This window comes from Mauremys reevesii, linkage group 2 (genome assembly GCF_016161935.1).
Source record: "Mauremys reevesii isolate NIE-2019 linkage group 2, ASM1616193v1, whole genome shotgun sequence".
Classification (NCBI taxonomy): domain Eukaryota; kingdom Metazoa; phylum Chordata; order Testudines; family Geoemydidae; genus Mauremys; species Mauremys reevesii.
Window position 1 is genome coordinate 200,398,268 of NC_052624.1, and position 26,303 is coordinate 200,424,570.

Consider the following 26,303-nt stretch of genomic DNA (forward strand, 5'->3'; position numbering starts at 1 on the left):
TGACTTCGATGAATAGTCTGAGCCCGGAAGGGAGAGGTGGAACCCAATGGTACCGGGGAGCGGTCCCATGGCAATGGGGAACAGCTCTGCATAATGGTGAACTTGCTCTAGTGCCAGATAGGAGATGCCTCCATTGGTGCCGCCATCGGTGCCGCAGATGGTGTCGAAGTGGTGCAGCAGCCAGAGCTTGCGCTGCCTGCACCTAAGCCAGTGCACAGGAATAGGAGACCGAGGACTGTGCCGTCATGGCAATTAAATCCTCCACAGCCTCAAAAGTGTCTGGTGTGGAGAGGAGGTCCAGGTCCTCCTCCAACACTTCCCGGACTGGAGAGTCCGCCAACATTGGACTCAATGGTCCTCCCCTCGAGGCCAGAGGCAACGGTGCCAGGACCGATGGACCAGCCTTCTGGTGTCCCACCGTGAGACGCACCATACTGGAGTCCTTCCCGCTCTTCTTGGCAAGGGAGTGGCCCCATTCCGCCTTCTTTCTATGTGGCACCGAGGATTATGATCGGTGCTGCACCAATGAGCTGGCATTCCACACAGGGGAACGGTGAGTCCTTCCTCCGTGCCAAGGTGTCCTGCACTGAGGCCAGTGCGCTGTGCACCGAGGCTGCCAGTGTCCGCTCTTGAGATGGTTGGGGCCGGAAAGCGGACTCCATCAAGAGTCTCTCTCCCTCTTTGTTCTGGGCTTGAAGCCTCTACAGGTGGTGCACCTGTCTTGCAAATGATCCTCTCCCAGGCACCTTAGACAAGCGGTGGGCAGATCCTTTCTCGGCATAAGCTTACCATACCTATCGCACAGCTTGAACCCCTGGCGACGGGGGAAAATATCAGGGGGGAACCCCCCAACTTAAACGTACTAATGAACTAACTGACTAACTAACTATGATAGTGAAGGATAACAACTATATAAAGGGAAAACCATTAGGAAGCACTTGCTAAAGCAAGAGATCAGTTGTTCCAATGACTGTCACTGGCAGTAAGAAGGAACTAAGCAGGAGGTGGGTCGGCAGGGACCTATATACACTGCCATTAAGGCGCCACTCCAGGGGGCTCTACAGCCGACCCGATGGGTACTACTAGGGTAAACAACTTCCAATGATTGTGCACGCAGCGCACGCACACACCTATTGAAATGGACGTGAGCAATCACTCAAAGAAGAAAAAGTAGTACTAAATGTAGCGTAAAGGCTATATTTAATTGCATATCAATGTGTTTTAATGGTTACCTGCTAATGAGAATCAACCTTCCTTAGGAAAGTAACTAAAAAGTACAAATGCAAAACAAGATTAAAAGTTATTATTTAAATCTACATTTCCTACTTGCTGATTTAAATAACAATTATTTAAATCACCAGCTTTAATAATGATTTAAATCAACCTACCCTGATCATAAAATGCATTATTTTAAAAACAAGGATTTTTTTCTAATGGATATAAGAAGTTTGCAGACTATGGCTGCGAACATCTTAAATTTCAAAAAGCCTTTGTACTAGTACAATGTAATTCTTCCATCTTCCCCTCATCCTCTTTTTTCATGAAAGCTTTTAAGAATTCTGCAGTCTGTGGAAGCAATAATCTTAATGCTGGAAGAGACAATATTAGTACAGACTGTAGTAACATATAGAGGAGGTAAATTGCAAGTGCACTAAAAGAGCACACTCTTCATGTAAAGCAAATAAAAAGTCAAGCAAAGGGCAAAGGAGTTGTTGGCATATGTTGATACACTAAGTGCAAAATTTTCAAGTGACTTAAATATCTAGAAGTCAAAGTTCCATTAAGGACTCCACCATATTCCATACTCCTCTAGTCCTCTGCAATAGTCCCTTCTCTGCTCCCTGCAACCCCTTTTCTGTTTGCATCCACTTCCTCCCCTAGTCCCAAGAAGTCTCCTCTCTGCTCCTATCCCTCTCCCTTCCCACCTCCCTTCTTTTCTGTCATAGATCTGCTGTAACAAACCCCTCCTCTGCCTGACCCAGACTCCTCTTTGCTCACCACTCTAAGCTCCCCCTTCTGCTGCTGCCGCCTCCCTTGATGTTCCTACAGTTTCTCCAGATTTAATGCTCTCTGAGGAAAAGAGAAGCAAACAATAGATACATACTTTAGGTTTTAGATGTCAAGAACAATTTTAACCAAAACTGTTTTAAGCATGAAAAATTATAGAACTTGTGCACATGTGAATTTATAGTTTTTTATTCTGGTTTCAACTATGGAGAAGTGTGATCTGCTCCATGGAATATTTACTGTGTACTCTTCATCCGCTAATTTAGTAATTCTATCAAAAAAAAAGTGCTTTAGTTTGTCTGGCATGATTTGTGTTTATAAATTCATACTACTTATTGCCCATGGTTCTTTTCTACAAAAAAGTTTTATATATTCAACTTTTATTTCAGAATTACAGCTCAATGTTGTTTTAACAATGTTCAACGTGGCAAAATAATGTGCCAAAACCAATACTGATACAGTTAGACACACTTTAAAGATCTGTCTTGCATGTTTGCAGTGCAGTATACTGTACATTTTCTATCACCTTCTATTTTACCTGTTTATTATCACTTTATATTTTGAACAGTGTATTCAGCAAATGATGGTAATACATTCCTGTTCTAACTGCTTAGCATTGAAGAATGGTGTTAAACAGTTGCACTTATAGGTACTTGGTGATGAAAGGTAGCATATAAATTTAATTATGTTCATTTAGGTTATTTCCAGTCATTCAGGAAACATTTATTTATCCATCTTTCTGTTAGAATTCACAAGCTGTTTTAAAATAAACTCTAAATAGTCACTCAACACTGAAATTAACAATAATGTTAACAAAAAGTCACTGGACTACAGCAGGTGCACCTGATAATACATTTACCTGAATATGTCCTGTAAGAAGGTATTAATCTCTCCCCCCAGTTTTCATGTGTATGTCCTGGATCTGAATCTACAGAATGAGAAGACACAGGAGACAAGGGGTGGAGGGAAGTATGGCATACAAAAGAGAAACTCTGACATATCATTTAAAAAGATCTCTAGATATTTAGTCAAAAGACTACAGGACTAGTTTTTCCACAGCTTTTAATTGATAATCACATAAATCCACAGAAAATTCCTGATTAATGATCAGGACCCTTGAAACATGCAACCAATTATAGCAACATATACAATATGTAAAATCACTCACTGCTCCAAGATCTCTTCATAGAGCCCACTGTACAATATAGGCAGGAAAGGCTTAGTAAAGTGCGTTATGGAAACCTCGAGTTAAAATATTCTTGCATTTCTGGGTTTCAGAACACTATTGTCTTCACAATTTGTGTAATTAATTTGCTTTGTTTTATAAAAGGTATTATTTGAACTGAAATAATTTTCTTATTAAAAGTGATAGTGTACATTTAAATATGAATTTTTTAAAAAATTCCTAACCTACCGGATTTCACTCAGAATATCCTAGACTGTTAAAAGTTAAGTCTTAAAAATCTAACTTCTCTTTCACTATTTTGTTGTCTACTTTTTACATTTCTCCGCCTGGTCACTACAACCAGAAAAGTCAGTTTTCCTTCTATTTACAGTGAATTCCTGGTCAATTTCACTTTCAGATTCTCTGTACTAATATAATACTACAATGATAGGGTTAGAAATTATACGTAAGGGAATTTCCATTTTTTTTAAACATCTTTCTTCTGCAAGAGACTGTTTTGTAAAAGGTTTAAAAAAACAAACAATCTCAACATTTTGGGCCAAATTTGGTTGGACAGTATCCCTTTAACATTTTCCTCTTTTGCTGTAGCCTTCTTAACATCTTTAAAAACAATGAAAAATGGTTAAGTTATATAAGGACAATGTTCTTAGATGCTTTTCTGCACTTCTTACTGTAGGGGTTCAAATGATCAGGGCTTGATGAAATTCACACTGAAGCGCCAAAGGAACTAGAAGTAGAAACGTCAGAACCACTGGCAATTATTTTGGAGAATCTATGGAAAACAGATTATGTCCCAAGGCAAAACAGTTTTGTACCTATTTTTAAGGTTAGAAAAAAGGTGAATTCCTAGAACAAAACATCAACTTCTAAGCACTTTAGGAAAATAATATGCAACATGGGCTTTTCAAAAACAAATCATGCCAAACTAACCCAAATGCTTCTTTGGTAGGGTAACGACATTAGTGGATAAAGGAAATGCAGTATAATTAACATATTAGAGCTTTAGTAAGACATATCACATGGTCCCATGCAAAAATTTCCATATGGTAAAATGAGAAATACGAGTACACATCTGGTTAAAAAAACAAACAAACCAGAAACAAGAGTAGTTAATAGGTCTGTGTGAAGACAAGGTGTGGGTTAATACTGAGAGGAAATTAATGTTTATAAACCATGTAGACATGATAAATATCTTTACTATTAATAATGTCAGAGGACAAAGTCAAGAAAGATGACCAAATTAAAAGGACAATACAAAACTGACGGACTCAAACTAATCTGGAGGTTAGGTTTAAACCAGTATAATCCTGGTAAATTCTCTGTAGTCATACAATGATTTTAAAGAAAAACATATGATTTAATGTAGGGAGGAGAAGTCAAATGAATAAATATAGAATGGTGGGAAATAGGGATGAAGGAAATACTGATTAGGAAGTATACCACAGAGAAATGTGTGTGGGTTCTAGTGGATGTTAAACTAGAAAGCTTGAGATAGACACTTATTTGACATTTATAAAATAAAAACAAAAACCACCAAAAAACAAATTAAGAGTTAATAGCATTCTTAAAAAAGCTAAATACCCCAATCCTCAAAATTAAGCATTTGTATAAAGTATTTAAAGCATGCAAGTAGTCCCATTGACTTCAAAGGGACTTCTCAAGGGTGTAAATTGAAGCATGTACATAAATGTTTGCAGGAGCAGGGCCTTAGGTTTTATTAATCAGATCTGCACCCAGAAAACAAGCTATAATTGATACTGGTTAAGCCTCAACTGAAGTAGTATTTTGGGTATCACATTTTTCAAAAGAGGGAAATTGGAGAAGAAACAAGAAGGGGAAAACAAGGAAGTTATTGTTACATACAAATAATAAAAGGTTTGGAAAACAAGGCTTGTGATGAGAGGTTAAGAGAACCAAACATATTTAAGTTTTGCCCAAAGACTAATTATTCACAAAAAGACAAGAAGAAAGAACCGCAGTCAACCATGTAAAGAACTTATAAACAAAATCCTATACCTCATTACTCAAGGTAGGTGGGAAAAGGAAGATTTCCCTACCTTCAATAGAGTTTCTGCTACTTAGACAACCACATTATTTTTCTGCCTGTTAATCAGGCAGAAGAATCAAACAGAAGCATTCATACCAAAAACAGTTTTGTCTTACTGTTCATCCTCAGACTACTAGAAAAGAGGAAAAATTGAAACATTCTAGGTAAATGACTTCCTTGCAATAAAATGACTAGCTCTGGATTGGGAGACGAATTACAGAATGCCTAATAACAGGTAAGAAAAATGTTCTCATCCAATCTATAACTCCAAACCTATAACTCCAAATAGAATTCCCTCTAAAAGTATGATAAAGTATGATAATAGTAACTAATAAATTTCTAAAATATAAAACAACTGTCAATACTACAGTCAAATCTGAAGACTTCTGATAGTAAACTTGTTGTGGTAAAAGTAAGTAAGAAGCCAAGTAACTGCCTTATCCACTTCTTCAGCCCTCTCTTTAAGACCACAACATAGTAACTCCTGGGGGGATTCTGCACCACTGTGTGCATGCATAATTAATGAGCCATACATATTTTTATTTTTTTTACACAGGAAAAAAGCTTCTTTTGGCAGGTTGCTATAGTTCCACCTTTTGCCCACCAGAGGGTGCTATGGTGCCAGAACAGAGCAGCCTCAGCAGAAAATAACTTTGGCTGGAAAGTTGCTGCAGTTATGCCTTTTGCCCACCAGAAGGCACTGTGGTGATAGAGCAGCAGCTCCTGGCCAGCTAGGGAAGAGAAAGAGCCTGCCTTCTTCACAGCACCGGTTGGGCCAGCTCAGGAGAAAGGGGTTATGGGGAGACAGACAGCACGGGGCTGCTGGGAGGGGGTCAGACAGAGGCTCATAAGGGCTAGTGGAGGAGGACAGACTGGGGCAGGGACTGAATGGGAGCAGAGGTGCAGGGCCAGATGGGGATGGGGGAGTGGATGTCTGAATGGGGATGGAGGGACACACATGGACCGGGGGTGCAAGGACACATGGAGGTGCAGGGAAACATGGGGACAGGGGTAGATGTGCCTGCCTGAATGGAAGAAGCTAGGGGTCAGCCAGGGTCTCCATGGGGGAAGTTCCCTAACAATCCCTGCCCACCCAAAAAACCTGTTCCATACTTTTCCCACCCATACCCAACAACCCTCCAAGTTCACACCCAGGCTCCTTCCCAGCAATTACTTCCCTCTCCCTCAGCTCCTGTGTTACCCCTGACTCCCCCAAGCCTTTGCACTGCTTTTGAGGGATGTGGGAAATACGGTTCTGTATTGTAGTTTAAATGAATTATTACTCAGAGTTCTATATGAATATGCCTAGTAAGGAATTTATTTGTCAAAAAACATTCCCTGTATCATTTTTGTTGTCTGCATTGTTACAGACATACTTGCTGACAGGTATTTTGAAATAAATGACCAAAAATAATTGACACTGGTGTGATTGTGTTATTTTGACAAATAAAATACGCAGAATTTTGCAGAATTTGAAAATATCGTGTGCAGAATTTTTCATTTTTGGTTGCAGAATTTTAAATTTTATGGTGCAGAATATAGTTTAGCCTTCAAAGTGGCATGTTATGGGGTATTTATTTAAAAAAGCAGTTCATCAGTTGCAGAACCCTTTTTTAGGTCTGGTCTACACTTAAAACTAAGTTTGACATAGCTACTGCACTCACGTATGTGAAAAATCTACATCCCTGAGCATCATAGCTATGCCAACCTAACCACTGGTGTAGATGCAGGTAGGTCGAGAGAAGAATGAATCCCACTTCTCTCCAAACTTATTCTCTCTTGCTATTTTTCTCCCACCTCCAACCCCCTTTAAGAACAGACAACCAGAACTGTTGGCAATCTCTCCTAAATACAGTGAGCAAGCACAGATAATGGCAGAAGCAGCACAGTTAGTCTAATGGATTAGTAATGGGAGTTTGGAGTTAGGAGATGTGAGTTCAAGTCCTAGCAATATCAGTGACTCGGGGTGATTTCAGGCAAGTCACTTTACCTCTGTGTTTCAACTTTCTCACCTATAAAACGTGGATAACAGCAGTAGTCTACCTACTGGTGCCATAATGCATACAGAGATCTGCCACCCGACTGACAGCAGCTAGCCAGGTGGTGAGTGGTGATCACTTGTACAGAATGGCTAATTGTGAACATCCTATTATTATATTACATTGCCCCTACCCACTTGTTTGTCTCCTCCATCTGTTAGGTCTTGTCTTTTAGACTGTAAACTCTTTCAGGCTGGGAGTGTCATTTATTGTAAGACTGTATGGTACCTAGCATAATGGAGCCCAACTTGGTTGTGATGATTGCTATTATACGTGCTACTACAATATACATGTTAAACAGTTAATAGTAATATGTCACAAGACATTGTGATGATTACTTAGTTCATATCTGTAAGTAGTTCTGAACATGCAAAACACTATATAAAAATGCTAAATAATAATAAATACTTCTAAAAATCAGACATTAAACTATTACTAGAGTCTAGCACTAAAAGCGCTACCTGAGATAGCAGATACTAATAGCGCATTTAAAATCTAATGCTAGGAACACGACTTTCAGAAATGAGAAGGAACATTATTAATTAGCATAATATGCAACAATTCCAAAGTACTACTAAAAGTTGAGGTCTAATGCTAATACCTCATCTTGAATGTAACAAATAGCTCTACTAGCCATTCAAATTGGGATAACATGTGATAGTCTCTCTAGTGGGGCAAAAAAAAATTATGCTTCATAGTGGGCCTACATGTTCAGGGGGCAAATCAACTGCATGAATGAGCCCTGGATAGACAATAAATGACTACTGGTGGATATACTCTTATCTTGCACTGAGTTCTAAACTTGTTGATGGAGGAGTTAACGGAGGATGTTTACAGAGATAGTTAAACTTATTATGGTTAAAAGAATATATGATTACGGGCACTTAAGAAGAAAATGTAATAATAAACCTACTGAGGAAATGCTATACGTAGAGACTGCCTTCCAATGACCTCTGAGAGCAAGATGTTTTCTTGCTACAATCAGAATTCTCATTGGACTAGTGTTATGTTCACTGAAGTTAAAATACTGTGGGTTGGTGCAGGTGGACGCAGGGGTTCCTAATATTCCCCCTCTTGATTCTAAAACAGCTATGTTAAGAAAGACAATGGAATCTCAAAGAAATTGATTCTAGTTGGATATGCTTGAATATGTCTCACAGTTGCATCCTATATAGATCATAGAAGATTATACCATAGGAAAAGTTTCTTTCCAGGGTTGATTTGAGACCAATTTGTTCCATGAGCTTAGCCTTCTTAGTCCTTTCCACATAGGAGGACAGAATGTGAGCCTATAGGAGGCAGAGGAGCTGTATTTCAATTGTGGCACTTAAACTTCTGTCTTTTCATATTCATCAATATGTTTCTTTGAGCAAATGACCATTTAGAGATGACAATGAAGGAGGCAGATTTATGACTAAAATAGAAGCAGAAGGATGAGTTTGTGGAATTGTTGGAAAAAGTAGCTGAGAAGAATTGTGCCAGCATACAAGTTCTTGGCAAGTGCCTGACGGGATGAAATCCTATCAGATGGGACAGAGATCTGAATCAGAAATAAGCAAGCACATCTATACTAGTTAGTATCCTTTGCATTTAACTCACTATCATAACATACAATAATTATAATCAGGATGTGTTTCAGCAACAAATGATTAGCTAAATAAAGTGTTCTACCTGTGTCTGAATTTCGATCTTCATTTCTGGAGGGACTAACAGTAAAAGGAAGTTTACGTTTCATGGAAGACTTTTCTTTCATCTCCTTCCCCACATCATTCCTATCCACTTTTGGAGTTTTGCTGTACGCTGCAATCTTGTCCTTGCTCTGATAGAAACAAAAAGTATACTAAGCAATGTTTGTATAGAGAATAGTGTACTTACTAAAACAGCGCATACTTATTAAAAATAATGACATACATACTTAACTGTTAAAGCAAAGTACCATTACTGAAAAATAGAAAAATGTATGTTCTTGCTAGAAGCACATTTAGAAAAAGTAAAAAAGGGTGTGTGGGGGGGAATAAAAAGTAGAATTTTACCTCTAAATGTTGTTTCTGTTTCTTAAATATCTGAATCCAAGAATGATGGGCTCCTTGACTGATCAGTACAGGAACAGTACCAAAGGAATGCTAAAATAATGGCACCCATTGATCCCAACTCACTTCTTGCCTTCCCATATCATAAGAATCATATTAAGAAGATATAATCTATCTGATATTGAACAAATGTAACCCAGAACTGAATACAGTAATGGCATACAAAATATATTCAAAACTACCTTCCTACCTCAGAGAGGGGATGAGGGGAAAGCAAGAGAGGAAAAACAGTACAATCTATTTATTTGGAAAGATTTTATTAAACTCACAAGTAACACTGAGAAAGATTTTGGCAAATCTAGAAAATGTTTCTTAGATTGTTATTATATGCAAAAGCAACATTTACAAGTAAAATTATACTTTCTGCGCTCTTTGGATACACAAATTTGAAACTTTTGGGTTCATTTTAGGCATACCTTTATACAAGGAAGAGAAAAATAATAAAAAAAGACAGCAGGGTAGTAGGGGCAATACAATTTAACATCTTTGCTGTAATAAACAGCCAATAGCCAAAAGCGTGTAAAGGACAGTCTCTGGAAAAAAGGACAAAGTCAACAAAGCCTACTTGACAGATTTTCTCTGCCAAAGCCCCCCCCCCCCTTTTTTTTTTTTTTTGCTGTTCATGGCACAATGTACTTAAGCGCTGAGGAGACATGGAGTCCTCTTTGCATTATAGTCTTTGGAAATACAGCATCTGAGTAGGCCACAGAAATTTAGATATTTTAGTCCCCATCCCTCCCATCCTGAGACACTCTCAAAGGATGATTAGGTCAAACTACAGATGACTGACTAATTCTGTCACAGTAAAACATCAAAGTACAGTAGACATCCAATGAATAACAAAGCATTCTTCTGGCACTCTTGGAGAAGAGAAGATTTATCTCCTGCATAGATGAAACTAGAAGAAAACACTTGAAAGAAAAGAAGGTACAATTCTCAAGACCACCTTCCGTTTATTCGGAATGAAACTAGGAATGAAAGTGGAGTTCAAATAGACCATCTGACCAATCTGGTTGAAACTACAGCCAAAATGAAGATAATTCTTTCTAGCCATCAAAGTTAAAAACCTCAGAGATTCAAAAGAAATAACACAATCTGCACAGGACTAGATTTAAATTACAAGGGATACACCTGATCATGAGTCTAATTAGGGAGACTTCTTGAAGGAAAAGTTATGATACCCCACTGAAAAAATCTACCTTTCCTATTTGAGTCCACTGAGATTGGAAACGTCAACTCAAAAAGGATATAGGTAGTTTTTCTAAGCCACCACAAAAGAAATCTAAGACCAATCATAAAGTCTCCTAAGGTCTGGGACAGATCTTAAATGTCCCTGCTGTAACTGTTAGCTATATCAGCAGCTTTCAACATTGCTGATTGTGAAGTGCTGATAATCCTCTTACAAATCTAGCAAGGGTAGGCATGGATTGTGTTAAGAGGAGTCCATTCCTACCATTTAGATCTGACACAGAGGGTTGAGGTAGGCAATTGTTCTCTCTCACCAAGAGCTCTTGCCTGTGTCCCATACAACTCAATCCAGCCATCCCTCCTATAGGTTTAACATTTAGTTAAAACACATTTGAGGGAGATAAGAAAACACTAAGGATATAATGATAGCAATATACCCATGACACTTAGCTCTACATCTCCTCATCAAGTGTGGCCAGTATATGACCCTGTTGTCTCAACATCTGAAAGTTAGGTATCTGAATGAGAAACAGTTGGCACAAACTCTCTGGGTAACATTGATGAAGTACTTATAGGCAGAGGTAAACAAATTGAGAAGTTAGAAGTGGGCATGAAGACGGCATAAACAGTGCACCTGCAGGGTAGATATTTCACACATATGTAAGTTAGAGACTGGAATTTTGATTTTACAAGCTGCACAGCACTTGAAAAAGGACTTTTTGTCACATTCCACAATGCCAACAAATGGAAAACAATGACACTGAAGTTGAAATGCTGACAATACCATCTAAAGAGCTCAAAGTGCCACAGTCCCGGGAACCACAAAAAATACCATGTAACCAGTGAACATTAAAATTATTAGAGCCCTGTGCAGATACAAGATTTATATCTGCGGATATAAATCAGTATCCACGGAGCTAAAGAGGTCTACTGGGAACTGCAGCAGAAAAAACTCCCAGAACCGAGAGCCCTAAGCTGGCAGCTCCTTCGGCATGGTTGTACCACCCCCAGCCCTGTCTACTGCACTAGCATGACCAGGAACATCTGCTGGTGAGCCTGGAGCCCGCCAGTACAGCCATGCCAGAGGAGCTGCTGTCGTGGGTGCTGGCTCCTGGGAGAGGCAGCCCACTGGGCTGCTGCTTTCACTTCGGTGGTCCCCAGGACGGCACTGTGTAAAATGTATGCATCAATATATATTCCAAACAAAAAAATCCATGTTAATACAATTTTTAAATTAGTTTATTATTTTTACAGCTCTATAAATGCGCCTAGTGCATTAGAGATAAAAAAGCCCTATGTCCTGAAAAAATAAAGAAAGGTGAAAGATATAATAAAGCATAACTCTGCTCCCCTATGAGACTGTATTAAGAAGCTATCTTTATATGATTACTTACTAATTCTCACAATAATACTGTTTCTATAACCTTAGCTAAGTTTGCACTATTACAAATGTATGCAAAATGACATAACTGTTCATTCTTGTATGCTACACTTACACTAAACTGTAAAACCGAAGCCAGTTCTACTGACCCCAATTTATTATGGAAGCCAACTGAGTTCCTCAGCCTACCAGGAATACAGATGTGACAATGATTATATGCTGTTGAGACAGCATTATCATTGAGTTCCACGATTTCAGAGTCTTGACTAGCTCTAGAATTAGTATTTTCTCACCACTCTCTTGTGTTTCTGTTCATAGCATTCTCAAGTAATAGTAGCAGTAATTAAATTCACACGGCTGGTCAGTTTCACAGCTGCTATTCAGAACCCTGTAGGTTGCAGTGAAACTGACAATTAGAATTTCACTCTACTGCTGTTTGGAAAAACTATAAGAAAGAGTAGCATTGATGGCAATGACTAGCTCTCCATGAGGGAAGGACTGCGACTGAGCAGATATCCTCCACTAAGGATATCCTCCACAACATAAGAATCGGGCCTTTCTGATTACACTAACAGAATGGGTTTGCAATCTAAGGGTCTAGTTAGACTTCCTGCTACTAGATGAGCAGGTAGCAGTAATGGTCATGCCACTTTTCCCCCCATCCTCACACACCAAGAGGGTAAGACCACTTATTTCACATGCAGACCGTACAACTGTCATCCATGCTTCTCTCATCTTGAGATCGGATTACTACAGTACTAGATCTAGAAATCAAACTGCAGCAAAATTCATTAATCTGTTCATGCTGTATATATTTGTGTGCATTTTTGACCTGTGCTCAGGAGGCAGATTAAGATATATTGGGGCCCTGCCCCCTGCTCCTCCTCTTACCCCCTAGACCCCAGCACCTGTACTGGCTCAGGCGAGCAGCTCAGCCAGCTCTGCCTAGGGGCAGTGGGAATATGCATTGCTTACCACTCTTCCACAGACTTCTGGCTGGGCTGGAGGCAGGGCCTCAGAGGGAAGAGGAGGAGCAGGGGGTATGGCCTGAGTTCCCACCACTCCTGAGGGGCCTCCAAATTGTCCGGGGCCCCATCGGCCCATGCGGTAATCCGCTGCTGCCTGTGCTTCATTATTGGCACTAGCTGCCTATGTGCTCCTGGGGCCCAGATCCTTGGATGGGCACTTTTTGGGTGCACCTTCAATAGGAAAACGGGTGTGTTCTTACCTTGTTAGCTAGTCTAGGTTTCCCAAAAGTCTTTTCCCTCACCCTGGTAACACACGTGAAAGCTACAAACTACCTTGTCACTAGGATTTTCCTTAGTAGTAGTTACCACAGATTAACATGAGGTAAGACAAGGCCTTTTTGCAAGTTAGTGCAAATAGAAAAAAAGAAAAGGGACAGATTATTGAATAAAATGGGAAAATACCATGTAGAGAAGATCTAACATTCAGATATCACTAAATCATAAGTATTATTCACACCTAAACCCATTAAAGTAGCCAAAAAGTTTAATCGATAGGCCTCTTGACCACTCAGAATGTCATTAACACAGAAATGGGCATGCTGACAGCAGAGGTTGGGAGGTTCAATGTCAACAAGAGAGACAGAGAAACTGAAAGATGCATGATCTCTTAAAGGGTGAACATTTTATTACCATATTTCTCTAACAAGTAACTAAGGTTTTAGCCTATCTAGATATATATGGGTATAGTCCTAGATATGGCTTAAAAAAACCAAAAAAACGCAAAGCTCTTTTACTGCAAATGTTAAAAGAATATATATGAATATAACGTTTTCCTTTTGTTTTCAATTATATATCTAAAACTAAGCCAGGATGGCACCATACCTATCTAATAATATGAAATTGCTACAAAATCATATGTTAAGAGTAAGTCTATTACTTATTTTGAAACATTTGATTTTTTCTCTCCCATTTAAACTGATTACCAATTTTCTAATAATTTAAGGTAATTTTGGTTTCAGGCTATACTCTGGAGGCAGGAAAACAAGAAAGTCCAAAAGAGTCCAACCTGTGGGGAGAACACGCAAGGGAGGGGTGCGTTTTGACTGTGGTCAACAGGGGCACGTAAGAAGGAGATGCCCATTTATGAGGTGAAGGTTAGCCCAGGGGAAATGGCTAGACAAGAGGAGGCCAAAGCATGGCCTACCAACAAGGCAAGGACAAGGATTTGTTTTGGGTGCTGCAAGGTCAGCCGTATAAAAAGGCACTGCCCTCTAAAGAAACTGTGGGTAGCAAACAGAAAGGCATGGAACCCAGAGAGATGGGGAAAAAAGGAGAGAGTGTGCAGGGACCGGAGTATGCTGGATGCTGCCTGGGTAGGCATGGTGGTGATGACCATGGACCTGGCAGGTGGTCAATCCACGCACCCAGTAGTGGTTAATAAGAAGATAACAGATAAAATGATTGGGACAGAGAGGGCCCATGCAGACATTGCCTCTGTGTTCATCCCTGAATACTGTGAGGACTCAGATCCTGTGTGGAAGGGTGCTGGGGGATCCTGTGGGGCAAGTAAAGGAGCTACAGGAAAAATTAATAGCTGCCCTACAAAAAGCTGCAGAAGACGTGCAGTTCCAGAGGGAAAAGTTCAGGAATGCTATGAATGCCAAAGGGCCCTGTAGCACACTTACACACACAGTTGGTCATAACTGGGTCTCAGAAGTTTTGAAAATGGGTGAGACAGCAATATTACTGAGTAAAATTTCAGTTTGCATAATCATATAACAACAAACCATATACAGCTCAGGGTCAACTTTATCTTACTTTTTTTGCTTCACTCAAAAACTAAATCACACAATTTTTAAAGTGGACTCACACTCCAGGAACTGCAGCATTTCTAAGGTAATTACACATCTTTTTTCTGTATTAAGGCTGCAAGTCAAATGTCAACAAACACTCAACTACTGCCTGTCCTAGGCAAGGAATGTATTTGTGTTTACAACATTGATATGTGCTTTTTCTGGAGGAATTCAGAAAAGCTACTAAAATATACATACCGGTACATATATATTCTAGACAAAAATATAGAATTAAATGCAGTAATCTAAAATAGCAATATCAATACGTAAAGACATCAGATGACATAAGACCTGAATAGCACAATGGCACAATACAAACAAATTCAGCATATCCAGTTTCTTTTGATATTAAACTGAAAGAGATTAAAATCTTTTTAAAAATTCCTAATGTCTGCTGCACATATACTGATGAGCATATTAACAATCAAAAACCTGTAATCTATTTTAGCTAGATTTTTTAAGACCAGGATACCGAAACACAGATTCACATATATTTCCTAGGGTTGTAATGGCATACCATGACCTATGATATGGTTTCTTATGGTTCATACATGTTATATAGTCCTACAAAATAAATCATCTTTCAGTGTAATTTATTTAATTACATTTCCTTCTTACCTTTCTTCCAGTTGGTTTCTCCACCATGGTGCTATCACTGTCAGAATTTTCAATCTGAACTGCTTTTGTAGACCCAAATTTGGGCATTTTATAGCTGTTCAGCTAGCTGTATCTTGTATGAGTGTGTTCATCGTGTGTCTGCAAAAAGAGAAAATGTATTTTATATACACACACATTCGCATCACACAGTGTTGTCACTGTAGAAGACACTAGAGTAGAACTGAATTGGATTAAGAGTAGGAATAGAGCTGAACCACAGCAGACTCAGACTCTCTTCAGAGAGGGCAGGCTCAGCTCACACTTGAACTCAAGCTTATGGCTACATCACACTGGACAGTCTGACAAGTACAGCTCTGTCCTTGGGATGAAGAATAGGAAGTCTAGCATAGACACAAAGCTGTTACTAGATGGTGTTAAAATGGAACTGAGTTCAGCTTCTGAACCAGCTCCACCCTCTACCGTGCCTCTTTCACTGACTGCTGTTAATATTTCTATGCAGTTCACAGACTTATTGACCAAGGCCTCATATCTCTGAGGTAAAGGAATCATCACTGCACCCATTTTACAGTTAAAGAGACTGAAAGATTGCACAAAATCACTTCTAGCAATGCTACAACAGAATTCAGTTCTCTAGTATGGCAGATCTGAAGTCTCATCCACCTAAACACACTCCCTTTCAGAATGAATGTGTCAAATCTATGTACTTGGCTATCTTATCTATAACCATCTATGAAACCAACATACCACACTTTCTTTATAGAGACTAGAATTTAATCCAGGAACCTTGAACTCCAGGGTCCTACTGCTATCTAGCAAATGGTTATGTAACCCATCAGCAAAATGCATTAAGTGAAGTTCAAGTGGTTTGTGGTATGAACTCAAGGTGTTCAATCCCCACAGCTGCCATACAAGGGTCATTATGGTACTATTTGAGAACATTTCTGGAAGGTTTTTGGTTTTTTTCCAATTGGCCTGAAAATTGGTAGATCAGAAGCCTGGCACAAGGTCATTTCTGGCAAAGCCAGGAATACAATCCAGCGCCCTGAAATAGCAGAATCAAATCTTATCCACTCAACCACATTGCACCTAAAAGGTTATGCCAGATCTGTGCCTGGCTAAGCTGTCCGTACACTGGGGCTACTGTTACTTATCAGGCTCTGTAAAGGACAGATTTATAAGTGAGTTTGCCTAGCAAATAGTTGCACATGATGGAATTTTGTGCAGAGGATGAGGAAGAGATGGTGTGGGAGGGGACAACAGTCCTGTGGTTAAGGCACTTGCTGCCACTATGGCACAGCTCCAGCCTTGTCAAGTATGGGGAACCCTAGACCTCTGTTGTGCAGGAATAAAAAGACTCATGGACCATAAATATGCTGGGTAGTGACCCTGTAACCAACTTACTGAGATGTGCACAGAGAAGCCTGACACTGAACTTCAGGAAGCTCACTGATCCAAAAACTATGGGTCTACATCCAAGTCTTCCATCATTAGGCTCCCTGGTGGCCAACCTACACTTCTGAGCCTTAGAAGACTTATATGGGCCACCCACAACATGCCCATGAACCTTAATAAGCTATTTTGGCTAATCCAGGACTCAGGAGCTAACTTTGACTGATTTGAGGACAAGGAACAGTCAGCCCATGCTCCAGAGAATCACTTTGTAGAGGGTCCTGGGACAGGAAGGAAAATGAGGAGTGGAGTGTTTGGTTATACTGAAAACTCATGGATCAGTGTTGTGTTTTGGGTAGCTTTTTTTTTTTTTAAATGGACGACTATGCTTCCAATATTTCTGGAGCCACCATTTTACTGTAGCATTTCCTAAGCTACCTACATTCCATCCATAGTTCACTATAGTCACTTTACTGCCATACTCCTGAAGAGATCAGATGGGATGTCCAGAGATGGTGTATGCTTAGGGCTAGTGCTTGGCCTAACATAGAACCATCAATAAAGATTAGGTCTTTTCCTTTGGTGAGATAATTACTCTGAAAAGAGCTGTTGTACACGCAGACTTTCTTGGCTGTGTTTCTGGAAGACTTATCAATGATGACCGCCGGCGTCAAACTCTTAGATTCAAAACAAAGTTTAACATTGTCCGCTAAAACCTGATATCCCAGTCATAGGAAAGCAGACCAAAACCAGAGGAAATTCACTTACAAAATACTTGGTTATGGTGGAGTTGTTTGCTGCTGCTGCACAACAGTGCCACCTTGTCTTCATATCTTTTCTGACTGTGGGATTTCAAAATGCCAAACCTAAATGTCGGAAAACCAGGAAATGTATTTCTTTTAACACTAATCACAAACTTATGAAAACCAAGAAATGTGCAATTAAAGTGCTTTTTTTACACACACACACAATCTTAACTTTGTCTCACTGGGATGGCAATATGTAGTGGGAATTTCACAAAATCTTATCTTGCCATTACCAAAAACAAAAAAACAACCAAAACTATATTCTGTTCCCCCACAACTCCAGACCATGACTCATCCTCATACAATGCAACAGGACCCTCAATGTGGCCTCTGTAGCAACAATAATATGGAAAATAATTGCTTATGGTTGACAGAGCACACTGGACACACTGAGTTCGCTCTCCTCTTTGTTTCCAGCTACATAGTCACAATTAAAAAGGTTAACATCACAATAGAGGATATCCTAAAATTAGTTTTCTGCAGTTTCAGAATATATTCCGCATTCCCAAGAGAAGGGATCAAGACGCTGGCCTCCCCATGCACAAAGAATTAAGGCTGTGTGGTTACACTATATGTGAAGAAGCATCTTAACCATGCAATTCCTAGTTTTCATGAATTTGTGGGTTTTTTTTTTCTTGTAATGCTAACGTTCTTTTGGGTATAGGAGAGACTGAGCACAATCTCAACTTCAGCTGTTGCTAATGACTCTGCTATAATAAAGTAATCCTGTATATGTTCCTGGCAATCAATAAAACTTAGCTCTTGATAAATAACTAATTTAGCCCTCAAAATTGAATTATTCTAATATCTGATTTTGATAGTATGGTGACAATGCCCTGTAAATTCTTATTTTAATTACATTTCACTATAGCACTGTAATTGTGATTGTTTTAAAATAAAAGCAAACAAACACTCATTTGTAATGCTGCTCAGAATTATTATTTTTGGTAATTTTACTACACTTGGAGGACACCAAGCTGAACATATTCCTGATGATAGTGAACCTATTCATTAGAACATCCAGTAGAAGGAACTCATGATTTTCCTGAAATATGGGAGAAAAGGTTCTGAAAGCTTTCTGATGCGCTAATGTAACTTTTCTTGCTATAGAATGTCTTGTCATCTTAGCACTTGTCTTCAGTGCAAAGTTAACTCAAGTTATAGGTCAAGTGTTGCCCCTACTTGAATCATGCCCACACACAAAAACCCAGGAGCATGGTGGTGCTTTTAATTCAAGTTTGCCAGCCTGTCATGGGGTATATGCTAAAGCCTGAGTTAGCACAACTCTTCAGCAGCTAATGTGACCATTCTGCAATCTGGATACCGCTTGTCCTCCAATATCTTCCCTAAATTCCCAGCAAGTGCCCCAAAAGGACAAACAAGTTCTCCCACAATTCACCAGGAAAGAATTACTAGAGCAGCTCATCTTAGTGAAGCAAAAAGAATGATACGGTATGCCCCGAGAAATTTTAATGCCATGGCCTCGTAATGAACTTTTTGGAAAGTGGGAACATTAATGGTTCAGATGTTTAAGAATGAGTGAAGGGCAAAAACATTATCTTGGAGAAACATTTCTTCCTGGAGATTATATACCAATCCAGATGCTTGGGGCACAGCTCATCCCACCTCAAAGAAGAATACAAATTCATGATCATGTTACATCCGTCACAGCAGAAGAATGAACACTGAACTGAAGATGGAAACAACCAACCTTGCCCTGGTTTTCTAGGAATACACCTCTACCCTGGTACAACGCGACCCAATATAACACGAATTCAGATATAACGCGGTAAAGCAGTGCTCTGGAGGGGCGGGGCTGCGCACTCCAGCGGATCAAAGCAAGTTCGATATAACGCAGTTTTACCTATAACGCAGTGAGATTTTTTCGCTCCCGAGGACAGCATTATATCAGGGTAGAGGTGTACCTGCTTCCTCTTATAGTAAGTGTGGGGAGCCAGGGTGGCTCCCCGCCGAGCCAGAGCGGAAACCGCCGCGTTCTCCGCTGGAGGGGGCGGGGCCAGTGCGAGTTCCCTCCGTCCCCAGCTGCGGGAGGGGCGGAGCAGGGAGTACAGAGGGCGGGGCCCTTTGCTCCGTCAGGGCGGCACAACGGAGGGAGGCGGACGCAGACGCCGCGCTGCTCCCTCCCGACCTGGCTGCCAACCCCGGTGAGGCGCGGGACCCAGGGAAGCCCGAACAAGAGAACGGACGGGACTCCGTGGGACTGCCCGGCGCGGACTGCTCCGGGCGACCGGAGGATCCGGAACCCCTGGAGGAGCAGGAGCTGCCCGCCGCGGTCTATCCGACCGAACCCGAGGTGCGTGTACCCGAACTATTGCCAGCGTCCCCCCGCTAGAGGGGTACGCTAGGGACTCCTGCCGGCGCTCCCCTGTCTGAGGGGCGCGCTGCGAACTATTGCCAGCGTCCCCCCGCTAGGGGGGTATGCTAGGGACTCCGGCCGGCGCTCCCCTGCCTGAGGGGCGTGCTGCGAACTATTGCCAGCGTTCCCCCGCTAGAGGGGTACGCTAGAGACTCCTGCCGGCGCTCCCCTGCCTGAGGGACGCGCTGTGAACTATTGCCAGCGTTCCCCCGCTAGAGGGGTACGCTAGAGACTCCTGCCGGCGCTCCCCTGCCTGAGGGGCGCGCTGCGAACTATTGCCAGCGTTCCCCTGTTAGAGGGGTACGCTAGAGACTCCTGCCGGTGCCCCCTGCCCGAGGGGCGTGCCACGGACCCCAGCCAGCAAGAGGGAGGGGACCCCTCCCCCGCCGCCTGCGGCGGTAGCCAAGGCCGCCCGGCTTACAGTGGCACCTGACCAGGGACGTGAACCTATCCCTGTCGGAAGGGATCAGAGCCAGGACGCAGTTGACGCCCTGGGTGGGAGATGGAGGTAGAAGCCCTTATTAAGTTCCTGGCCGAGAGCCAGCAGCAGCAGCAGCTTGTGCAGCAGCTGGGGGCCCACCAGCAGCAGCTACTTCAGACCTTGGGGGTCCAGCATCGGGAGCAACAGACCCAATGTCTCCAGCAGCTCGCCACCCTGTGGTCGAGCCCCGGTGGCGTCGCACCAGGGGGGGCCGCTTCACCTGCACCCCCTGCGCCACCGGTACGTCTGGCCAAGATGGGGCCCGAGGATGACCCCGAGGCGTATCTCGTCACCTTTGAGCGGGTGGCGGCAGTGGCCAGGTGGGCACCGGACCAGTGGGTGACTCTCCTCGCCCCCTATTTGACGGGGCCTGCACAGAAGGCTTACCGGGGGCTCCCCGACGATGAGGCTCGAGTTTATGCGCGAGTGAAAGCCGCCATCTTGGACGCTTTCGACATTACCCCCGAGACCTTTCGACGGCGGTTTCGGGGAAAGCGTTATCCTCCAGGCGCCCGGCCCCGGGCCATCGCCCAGGAACTAAAGGACGCAGCTAGCAGGTGGCTACAGCCTGAGCGTAGAACCGCGGCGGAAGTGACAGAACAGATCATTCTTGAGCAGTTCATTCACATTCTCCTGACACCTGGACGGGCGTGGGTGCTGCGGCACCGACCTCAAACACTGCGCGCAGCAATCACCCTCATGGAAGACCTTCTAGAAGCCGAGGCCCCTCTAGGGCCGGCCGCCCGCGGCCACCAGGTGGGACCGGGCACTCAGAGACCGGAGAGGGGCCCCAGCTCCAAGCCTGGGACCCCGCCCCGAGTCCGGCGGCCAGAAGGCGGCGGGACCTCTTTCCCCCGACCCCCAGAGACGCCACCGCGTACCGGCTCCGGACGCTGGGTCCTACCCCCAGGACCTGGCCAACCCCGCAGGGCCCCCGGCGCCCCCACCCGTTCCGGGCGCCCGGAGCTAGGCCCCTGCTTCCGGTGTGGCGAGAGCGGTCACCTGCAACGAGAGTGTACGGCAATGGAATGTGACTTTGGCAGTGTGTATGCGGTGGAACGTCGAGCCTGCCCGCCCGCCCTCAGCGGCCAAAATAACGGCTCCCATGGAGGTTGCTGGGACCCACGTGGTGGGTCTGATCGATTCAGGTTGTGGACAGACTGTTGTTCGGCAGGCACTCCTTCCGGAGGGCCAGCAGACCACGGGGGAGGTTCGGATCCAATGTATCCATGGGGACGTGAGACCATACCCCACGGCTCAGCTCCCGCTCACGCTGAACGGAGCAACCCAGTTGCTGAGCGTGGCAGTGGCCCCGTCCCTCGTCTATCGGGTTATTCTAGGCCGGGACTGGCCAGGTTTTGTCGACGTGCTCCAATCCGTGGGCCCGGCCGAGGCGTTCGAGGGGGCGTCCTCAGAACCCGATACCGGCCCCAGTACCCGGGCCGATCCGGACGCTGCCCCCTTTCTCATCCCCGGCCTGGACGGACGAGGGACCGGGGACCCCGCTGAGGACCCCGTGGACTTTAGCCGGGATCAACGGGAGGACCCTACCCTATGGTTTGCCTATGAACAACTGGCCCGAGTCGAGGGGGATGTCGTAGATGCCCGCCGAACTACCCACTGGCCTAGGTTCGAACTCAGCCACGACCGCCTCTACCGCGTGGAGTGAGACCCATGAACCGAGGAGGTCCGGACCCAACTCGTGGTTCCCCGCATTCACCGGCGGGCCGTCCTGAAGCTGGCCCATGACATCCCGGCCGCAGGCCATCTAGGACCGGAGAAAACCGCAGCCAGGGTCCTGGCCAAGTTCTTCTGGCCCGGTATTCACCGCGAGGTGAAGGACTACTGTATGTCCTGCCCGGACTGCCAACACGCTGCCTCCGCGGGTGTCCGGAAGGCCCCTTTGGTCCCCTTACCAGTCGTAGGTGTACCGTTTGAGCGGGTGGCGATGGACCTGGTCGGGCCGTTCCCCAAAAGTCAGGCGGGGCATCAATACATTCTGGTCGTGATGGACTACGCCACCCGTTTTCCCAAGGCCGTTCCCTTACGCAGTATCACCGCGCGCACTATTGCCGCAGAGCTTCTGAAAATCTTTGCCAGGGTAGGCCTCCCTCGGGAGATTCTCACCGACCAGGGAACCAGCTTCACATCTAAGCTGTTCCGTCAAGTATGTGCCCTGCTAGGGATCAAGAAATTGCAAACCTCGGTCTACCATCCCCAGACAGATGGACTCGTCGAGCGGTTCAACCGCACCCTGAAGGGGATGCTACGACGCTTCCCCACCCAGGACCTCCACCAGTGGGATCAACTACTTCCCCCTTTGTTACTGGCGATCCGGGAAGTCCCGCAGGCTTCCACGAAATTCTCGCCATTTGAGCTCCTCTATGGGCGACGACCCCGCGGCGTGTTGGACCTCCTGAGAGAGACGTGTGAACACACCCCGTCCACGACGCAGGGCCTCCTGCAGTATGTCCTACGACTACAGGGGCGTCTCGCACAGGTGGGTGAGCTGGCCAGAGAAAACCTAAGCACTGCCCAGAGAGCCCAGGAGGGGCAATATAATCGGGGCGCTCAGGCCCGAACGTTTGCACCGGAGGATCGCGTCCTCCTCCTACTCCCCTCGGAGGAGTCAAAACTCTTCGCCCGCTGGCAGGGCCCCTACGAGGTGCTTCGACGACTGGGCCCGGTCACTTATGAAATCCGACAGCCAGGCCGCCGGAAGGAAAAACAGGTTTACCATATAAACTTGTTGAAACCCTGGAAGGAACGGGAAGGGCTACTAATTGCCCCGTACCCCCCCGAGCCAGACCTGGGGCCGGGGCTCCCTGAGGTCTCTGAAACCGGCGGGCCCCAGCTCGCCGAGACGCTCACCCCTGAGCAGCAAATCCAAGCTACCTGCTTAATAAACGCGTTCCCCACGACCTTCACCACAAAGCCCGGAAGGACTACCCTGGCCCACCATGTGATCCAGACTGACCCCGGGGTGGTAGTCCGGGGGACGACGCAGCCATTGCCTAGGCGGATGCGGGAGGCCATGGAAGACGAAGTCCAAGCAATGTTGGAGCTGGGGGTTATTGAGCGCTCCCAGAGTGAGTGGCGGAGCCCTGTCGTCCTTGTCCCCAAGCCCGATGGGAGCCGGCGATTCTGCATCGACTTTTGGAAGGTCAACGCCGTTTCGAAGTGCTTACCCCATGCCCCGCATAGACGAGCTCCTGGAGCGACTTGGGGACGCCCGGTATATCACCACCCTAGACCTTATGAAAGGGTATTGGCAGATCCCCTTGGAGCCGCAATCTAAGGAGAAGACTGCCTTTGCCACCCTTTCTGGACTCTATCATTTCACTCGAATGCTGTTCGGCCTCCATGGAGCCCCGGCAACCTTCCAGCGGTTGATGGATCAGGTTCTGCAGCCACATACTACATACGCCGCGGCCTACCTGGATGATGTGGTCATCTATGGCAGCGACTGGGAGGACCATCTCAACCAGGTAGCGGCTGTCCTCCGCGACCTTCGCGCCGCCGGGCTTACAGCCAATCCCAAGAAATGCCAAATCGGACGAGAGGAGACCACGTACCTGGGCTACACCTTAGGTCGGGGACTGGTGCGGCCCCTCATCGGGAAGGTTCAAGCACTCCAAGAATGTCAGCCGCCGACTACAAAGAGACAGGTACGGCAGTTCTTGGGCTTAGCTGGTTATTACCGACGGTTCGTACCCCACTTCGCAACCCTTACGGCCCCTTTGACTGACCTCTTGACTAAGAATAGCCCCCGCCGAGTGTGCTGGTCGGCCGACTATGAGGAGGCCTTCCAAGCGGTCAAAGCCCGGCTGTGTAGCAAGCCGGCACTTTTCAGCCCGGACTTCCATCGTGACTTTGTCGTGCAGACCGACGCCTCCGACGTGGGGCTTGGGGCGGTCCTCTCGCAGGAGGTGGACGGGGAGGAGCACCCGGTTGTTTACCTAAGCCGGAAGCTGTTCCCCCGGGAGCGGAACTACTCCGTCCTGGAGAAAGAGGCCCTGGCGGTTAAGTGGGCAGTGGACGCCCTACGCTATTACCTCCTTGGAGCCCCCTTTACACTTATTACGGATCACGCCCCCCTGAAATGGCTCAACGAGATGAAGGACACGAATCCCCGGCTTCAACGGTGGTACCTCACGTTACAACCCTACGCATTTTCGATCCGCCACCGGGCGGGACGCGAGCACGCCAACGCGGATTTCCTGTCCCGCCTCGGCGGGGCTGGGGATGCCAGCTCCGAGGAACGGGAGCTGGATTTGAGGGGTGGGGTATGTGGGGAGCCAGGGTGGCTCCCCGCCGAGCCGGAGCGGAAACCGCCGCGTTCTCCGCTGGAGGGGGCGGGGCCAGGGCGAGTTCGCTCCGTCCCCAGCTGCGGGAGGGGCGGAGCAGGGAGTACAAAGGGCGGGGCCCTTTGCTCCGTCAGGGCGGCACAACGGAGGGAGGCGGACGCAGACGCCGCGCTGCTCCCTCCCAACCTGGCCGACCCCGGTGAGGCGCAGGACCCAGGAAAGCCCGAACAAGAGAACGGACGGGACTCCGTGGGACTGCCCGGCGCGGACTGCTCCGGGCGACCGGAGGATCCGGAACCCCTGGAGGAGCAGGAGCTGCCCGCCGCGGTCTATCCGACCGAACCCGAGGTGCGTGTACCCGAACTATTGCTAGCGTTCCCCTGCTAGAGGGGTACGCTAGGGACTCCAGCCAGCACGCCCCTGCCTGAGGGGCGCGCTGCGAACTATTGCCAGCGTCCCCCCGCTAGGGGGGTATGCTAGAGACTCCAGCCGGCACGCCCCTGTCTGAGGGGCGCGCTGCGAACTATTGCCAGCGTTCCCCTGCTACAGGGGTACGCTAGAGACTCCAGCCGGCGCGCCCCTGTCTGAGGGGCGCGCTGCGAACTATTGCCAGCGTTCCCCTGCTAGAGGGGTACGCTAGAGACTCCAGCCGGCGCGCCCCTGTCTGAGGGGCGCGCTGCGAACTATTGCCAGCGTTCCCCCGCTAGAGGGGTACGCTAGAGACTCCTGCTGGCGCTCCCCTGCCTGAGGGGCGCGCTGCGAACTATTGCCAGCGTTCCCCTGTTAGAGGGGTACGCTAGAGACTCCTGCCGGCGCCCCCTGCCCGAGGGGCGTGCCACGGACCCCAGCCAGCAAGAGGGAGGGGACCCCTCCCCCGCCGCCTGCGGCGGTAGCCAAGGCCGCCCGGCTTACAGTAAGTTCACCATATATACCATAAGGGGCTTACGGTCTCTCACTGATTTCTTGGTTCTTACATCTGTAAATCTTAGAATCATAGAAGATTAGGATTGGAAGAGACCTCAGGAGGTCATCTAGTCCAACCCCCTGCTCAAAGCAGGACCAACGCCAACTAAATCATTCCTGCCAGGGCTTTGTCAAGCTGGGCCTTAAAAACCTCTAAGGTTGGAGATTCCACCACCCCCCTAAGTAACCCAGTCCAGTGCTTCACCCCCCTCCTAGTAAAACAGTTTTTCCTAATATCCAACCTAGACCTCCGCTACTGCAACTTGAGACCATTGCTCCTTGTTCTGTCATCTTCTACCACTGAGAACAGTCTAGATCCATCCTCTTTGGAACCCCCTTTCAGGTAGTTGAAAGCAGCTATCAAATCCACCCTCATTCTTCTCTTCTGCAGACTAAACAATCCCTGTTCCCTCAGCCTCTCCTCATAAGTCATGTGCTCCAGCCCCCTAATCATTTTTGTTGCCCTCCGCTGTACTCTCTCCAATTTGTCCACAGCCTTTCTGTAGTGGGGGGGGGGGGCAAAAATGGAAGCAATACTCCAGATGTAGCCTCACCAGAGCCGAATGGAGGGAAATAATTATTTCCCTCCATCTGCTGGCAATG

The 26,303-nt window shown here is 45.6% G+C and overlaps 1 protein-coding gene across 3 annotated transcripts in view; it reads right to left on the bottom strand.

The window, feature by feature from the left end:
• The window catches only part of ANKRD12 (ankyrin repeat domain 12), a 126,008-nt gene that overhangs the window by 70,257 nt on the left and 29,448 nt on the right, over nt 1–26,303 (bottom strand). Inside the window, exons 2-4 of one of the 3 annotated variants that reach the window (XM_039521485.1) lie at nt 15,378–15,515; nt 8,951–9,098; nt 2,867–2,935 (exon numbers count right to left, since the gene is read on the bottom strand). In XM_039521485.1, coding sequence (XP_039377419.1) covers nt 2,867–2,935; nt 8,951–9,098; nt 15,378–15,464 — 304 coding nt within the window. In that variant the 5' untranslated portion in view covers nt 15,465–15,515. Of the gene's footprint in view, nt 1–1,998; nt 2,071–2,866; nt 2,936–8,950; nt 9,099–15,377; nt 15,516–26,303 lie in introns of those variants that run through there. The other 2 variants (XM_039521486.1, XM_039521487.1) reach the window with 2 other exon arrangements.